The 5,560-nt window shown below is 32.7% G+C and overlaps 1 protein-coding gene across 1 annotated transcript; it reads right to left on the bottom strand.

The window, feature by feature from the left end:
• Positions 1 to 327: 327 nt before the first annotated feature.
• LOC107823298 (uncharacterized) lies at positions 328 to 1,480 on the bottom strand. The gene has a single exon (XM_075220840.1). It carries the CDS (start codon positions 1,357 to 1,359, stop codon positions 787 to 789), a length of 573 nt encoding a protein of 190 aa, XP_075076941.1. The 5' UTR covers positions 1,360 to 1,480; the 3' UTR covers positions 328 to 786.
• Between the last annotated feature and the right edge of the window lie 4,080 nt (positions 1,481 to 5,560).

The following is a 5,560-nucleotide window of genomic DNA, read 5'->3' as shown; positions in this document are numbered from 1 at the left end:
AGTGCCTTCACGAGATTGACGTGGTGAATTTAGAGGAGAGGGAACCACGTTATCTTGATTTTGATGTATTTGATTCTCATGGTTTCCCAATGTGTTATTACTATTGTTGTCGGCGTTGTTGTTTGACATGGTGACGACAATAGATAAGATATAGCTTAAAAGGAAAGATTATCAGATTCCCGGTAACGGAATCAATTTGTTCAACCAAAAATCTGAGTCTTTGGTCAAAGCTAAAAAAAATTCGGGTTACTGATAATCAGGAGACAAAAATAAAATACTTTTGAGAACGATGGTAAAAAAGCAAATAGATGTGTATTTCAATAAATTCTCAATAGTATTCTGTGTCCTTACAAATGATGATACTTCTTCCTTTTATAGATAATTCTAGGTAAAGGAATGAAGCCTCAGCTTTAATGATATAATCATGAGTAATAAATGACATTAAATAAGCCGTTATACAATCATTCCTATTAAATACCAATTTTGTAACGTATCAAGTATTTAATAATGAATTTGGACTCCTTTCTGTCATCAGATCTTTGCCTTCAATGCCTTCTAATCCGTTGGCTGTAAATAATTTAAATTGGTACGAGACTCGTATCTATACGTCGTCTCGTGCCTATTTAAATTCTTCTTTTCGTGGTTGTTTCCATCCGTGCCTCTTAGTCAATTGCTGCGCTTTGACCATTTAACTAATCCACGTATCATGCCAAATCATCTTTAATATAAACTCAGTTTTTTCCCAATACAATAACCACATGCATGAATTCTCAAAAGCGTCAAACATTAAGCAAAAGCAGAAGCTTCTCGTCTCAAATCTCTGTAGAATCTTGAAATGAATTCATCAGCTTTCTCATCCACCTGACTGTTACCCTCTCCATCTCTAAGAGGAAACGGCGAATCAGTTACCCTTAATTGCCTCACCGTAGGAGTTCTCCCAAATCCAGGCAAAGCAGGCGACGCCGTTCCACTCTGAATCATCTCCAACGCCTTCAACACGGCCGCGTTCACCATTAAAACGTCGTCGTCAGTTGCAGGTGCATGGTGATGACTGTGCTTACTGCGCTTGTTGAGGTTAAAGGGAAGGTGGAAAGCAGGGCTGTTACTGCAGCTGAATTCGTAGTACTCTTTGGAAGAAGAGGTGGAGGAAGGACATTGGTGGCCGTAGGTATTATTATTATTATTATGGTGGAACATGAGGTTTTGAATGGCGGCTTTGCTAGCAATTTTGCCACGCTTCATTAATAAGCTGAGATCAAACATTAGTTTCCTCTTTGATAACCCTTTCCTCAGCATGAAAAAGGCTACTCGAACTATTTTCCAGAACTTTTTTGCCATTACTGGTACATTTTGATCCATTCTCTCTGTATACAAGTAGTATATATCAGGTGCAGACTTCTTTTTGGTTTGTGGATTTTTGTTTCTTCACTTAAGAAGTAAGGAGAGAGAGTTGGTAGAGATGTGAGTTTATGCGGAAACAATATATGAGAGGTCTATATATAGGAGCCTTCATATAGAGGAAGAGGATGCAGTGAAGTATTCTATATTAATGTTTATGTTAATGTTAAAGTTAGACACGTTTGGGGGCACGGACCACAGATATTAGGAGTTGTATCAATATTTTATTGGTTCAATTATTAAAGGAAGAGGTGTTGATTTTCTAGATCCAGCTTTAGGAGAAGTCTTTTAAGTCATTGTCACTCGTCAAACAAATTCGCCATTTTTTCCTCTCCTTTCACATGGATTAATTGCAAATTTGAGGCCAATTGGTATTTGGAACTCACTTTACCTTTTCCAGTGCTAAACTATCAGTTAAAAGAAATACAGTATTAATTACCTGAACAAAAACGTTAAAGAGAAATTATTTCCGATGGAAAAACATGACCCAGAAACAGGAGTGTCAATGATTTGATTCGGTCAGTTATTTTATAAAATTTGTACCATATTAATGTTTCGGTTATTTATGTGTAATCAAATTTGACTTTTTGAAACCATATCAATCATGTCGGTTTCTTTTCGGTATCAGTAAGGTTCGATTAATTTTCGGTAATTTTTAAATGTCATGTAAAAATCAATAGTATAATGCAATAATATACGTACTTTTATACGACTTAGCAAAACTCTCTAGAAAACATGAAAAATAGCCAAAGTGTAGATCCATCAACTATTCTACAGCATTGTAAAAAAAACTAAGTAAAAACAAAGAAAATATAAAGCTAACAAGTGAAAAGATATTAACCAAGTTGAGACTCAAGAATAAAGTCTATAGAAGATTACATATTAAAATAGATGAATATAAATTATACACAAGGAAATATATTCGATACATTGTAGTTTGCTACTCATAATCGCTAGAATACCTTGTGGCTTGCTAGTGAATATGTTAGAAATAATTTTGTCTCAATAGAAGTAACATAATAGGTCTGGGAATTAGAATTTTGATTTTTAATTACTTATTGGCTCGTACCCATTTTCATAATTCCAAGTCCCAAAGAAAATTTTAATGCTTTATTATTATTAAACTTAATATATAAATTAAAACATATAACTTTATTCGATACCCGGTTCAGTATTTTTTCGGTTTATTTTCATAAAATTAAAAATTTATCCTAATTATCGGTACCGTTATAAATTTATATAAAAAACTACAATTTTATTAAAAGACACCTAAAAATCGGCTCGATACAATACGGTTCGATAGGTTGAGTCGATTTTTAAATATCTATTAACACCTCTGCCCGAAAATAAGACATTGTTATGAAATAAAAGAAAAAGAAGAGTATTGCAGAGAAAAGTAGAGAAAAGAGAATTCTTATTGATATGGGATGAATTACAATGGAATAGAACCCTCTATTTATAGGGAGAGATTGGCTTAGCCACCAAACAATAAACCCTAGAATCTCTCTAAATATAGACATTCACCTTAAATAGAATTCTATTTATAACATTCCCCCTTGAATGTCTATTCAACAGATAATGTGCCTCGTTAAAACCTTAACTTAATAAAACCCAATGGGAAAAAAATTGTAGAAAAGAAAAAAGAGTACACATATCTAACAATACGCTTTTTGGTTGCCTCGTTAAAAACCTTGCAAGGAAAACCCAATGGGGAAAAACCTTGTAAGGGAAAAAGAGTGCAACGCGCATTAACTCCCTCTGATGAGAGCATTAATTCACATCTTTAAGCATTTGCATTCCAATCTTATGCACCATCTTCAAAACGATTTTTGGTAGAGACTTGATAAACAAATCAACCATATTAACTTGAATGAATATATTACATTTTGAAATCATCATTCTTGATAGAGATGTAATGTCTTCATAAACTTCCGTAGAATGGTCTTTTCAATATCTCCGTAGAGGTATTCTCGCTATCACATTATCATGCTTATAGTTATAGCAAGATACATATGTGCACAAATTGCACTTAGGATGTGGTACTTCAAGACCAAGAATTGTATATGCTTTAAGCGACTTAAATCCTTCATGGATTGTCATATAAGTTAAGTCATATAAGCCATATAATAGACTGTAGATGCATATCAAGTTTTTATGTCATGCTAGACATATAAGATATCGGAAACTGATTGCACATACAATTGACTTTATACTTTCAAGTATTTGAACTACATGTCCAAAACAACATGTCTTTCATATTAAACCAATTTTATTTGAATTGTGTATCGTCTATTTGGCCCATATTTTTGTATCTGTCTCGACAACCTTAAGATCCCTATCTATACTTAGCGCTATGATAGATGTCGTCGACGAACATTTTATATCGGTTCCAATAATTTTTCATAAAGACATAACATAGAGATCTCTTCATTCATATATTCAGGTACCTGAATCTCTCATGAGATTTTATGAAGTATTATGTCATGTGATCTTCTAGATCACTTGCCTCCTTTTATGATCAGTTTGATCATTTGCTCATCTTCTTTATCAAGAAGTTTTATTTGAAACCGATTTGTCTATATGCTTTAAGCGTACCATAGACTTTGTCCTTCTAGGACTTAATATGAGTATTTGCAATGAGAATATAGTTACTTTCTTTGGGTCAGCAAATGCGTCTAACATACTTTGCAATATATTGCAGATGAATTATCTTTTATGAACTTCAAGTTCATATTATCGTATTTGAGGATCTAGATATACAAATGATAATCAATTCCAAGTAACTTTTTATCAAATGTTTATCATGTTTCCCCCTCATGTTAGAAAAACTAACTTGCTTCCTCAACTTTGAGAGCCCATCTTTGTGTGTCATGGTGCTAATCAAAATATATACCGCACATCAATAATAATAAGACGGAATTATTTGGTTCCTGACCCCGAACCACTTGTGAGGGGAGAATGTAATATACAAACTGATATAGGTAACTTTGTTCTCATAAGCAATAGTTTAGCTATTAAGTGGAGGCACTCAATAAATTATTTTGCTAAACCAACTGTGATGTAAACCAACTTATCAAGATAAACTTTCTTGAATATAAAATCTAGAAATTATGCTATAAATCAAATTATTGAGCAAGTTACCTCGCAAACACCATGTTGCAGGTTAATAATAATCGTACATGTAACCATCTCATAGATGCATCTTATGTGGTATACATGGCAAGCGAATGGGCCCATATTCACTTTTGATATTTTCAGCGTTTATGGGATTCAATCCCAATTTTAGTTGGTCTACTATTTAATGAGAACAAGCAATCTAGGAGAATTCGTAAAGAACTTTCTAGTTCTTTAATGTTTACTCATTTGAATTCTCTTTTATTTTTGCACATCATACTTAAATTGATATGACTAAACCAGCTATGCCAACTGGATATCAATAAACTCCAAGTTTATTATGATATGAGTTTTATATCAATAAAGTTCTTCTTTATTGTGGCATTCTTTTATTTGTGTAGTACAAACTGAAGAATAAAGCGGGTAACTTTTCACATACATATTACCCCGCTACAAGTTGTAGTAATAGAAGATATTAAATCTTTCCTTTATTTATAGTCTCAATATAATCAACTACTTTTACGTGTACTTTGGAAACTGAATAAGTTTCTTTGAGACTTACTACAACACAATACCTTATTGGTAATCAACTGTGTTTCTCCAAAATAGTATAATTGGCTCTTGCAGAGTTCTCAATTAATTTTGTACTACCACATATTCATCAGCATCAATGGTGAATATCTCTTTTAAAGAGAAAGTTATATCATTATGGTTATGGTCAAAATTATATGCAAGATATGTTTCTTGCATTATGTTATTCTATAATAATCGCATTACCAAAATATTTTGGTGTGCAATAGGTACGTGACCGATGACTATTTATGCCATAATAATGACATTATTTTCTTATATCATCTCAAACCTCCTTCTAGAGGTGAGTGTGGTATATTCACTACCACTAGCACATTCATATTCTTCCAAGAATGAATATGTATTATGTTGTCATATTCACATCATGAATGGACCATAATCATCTATATGTGCTTTATAAAATCTCATGTCAAATCGATGACAAATATTACTTTCACAAAGTGAATGATTATTTTGA

Source organism: Nicotiana tabacum, chromosome 8 (genome assembly GCF_000715075.1).
Source record: "Nicotiana tabacum cultivar K326 chromosome 8, ASM71507v2, whole genome shotgun sequence".
Lineage (NCBI taxonomy): Eukaryota > Viridiplantae > Streptophyta > Magnoliopsida > Solanales > Solanaceae > Nicotiana > Nicotiana tabacum.
The sequence above is the reverse complement of the archived record's forward strand: the minus strand, read 5'-3'. Positions and strand labels throughout refer to the sequence as shown.

Coding starts and splice junctions, on each gene's coding strand:
- LOC107823298 (XM_075220840.1), bottom strand. CDS start 1,359: ATGGATCAAAATGTACCAGTAATGGCAAAAAAGTTCTGGAAAATAGTT.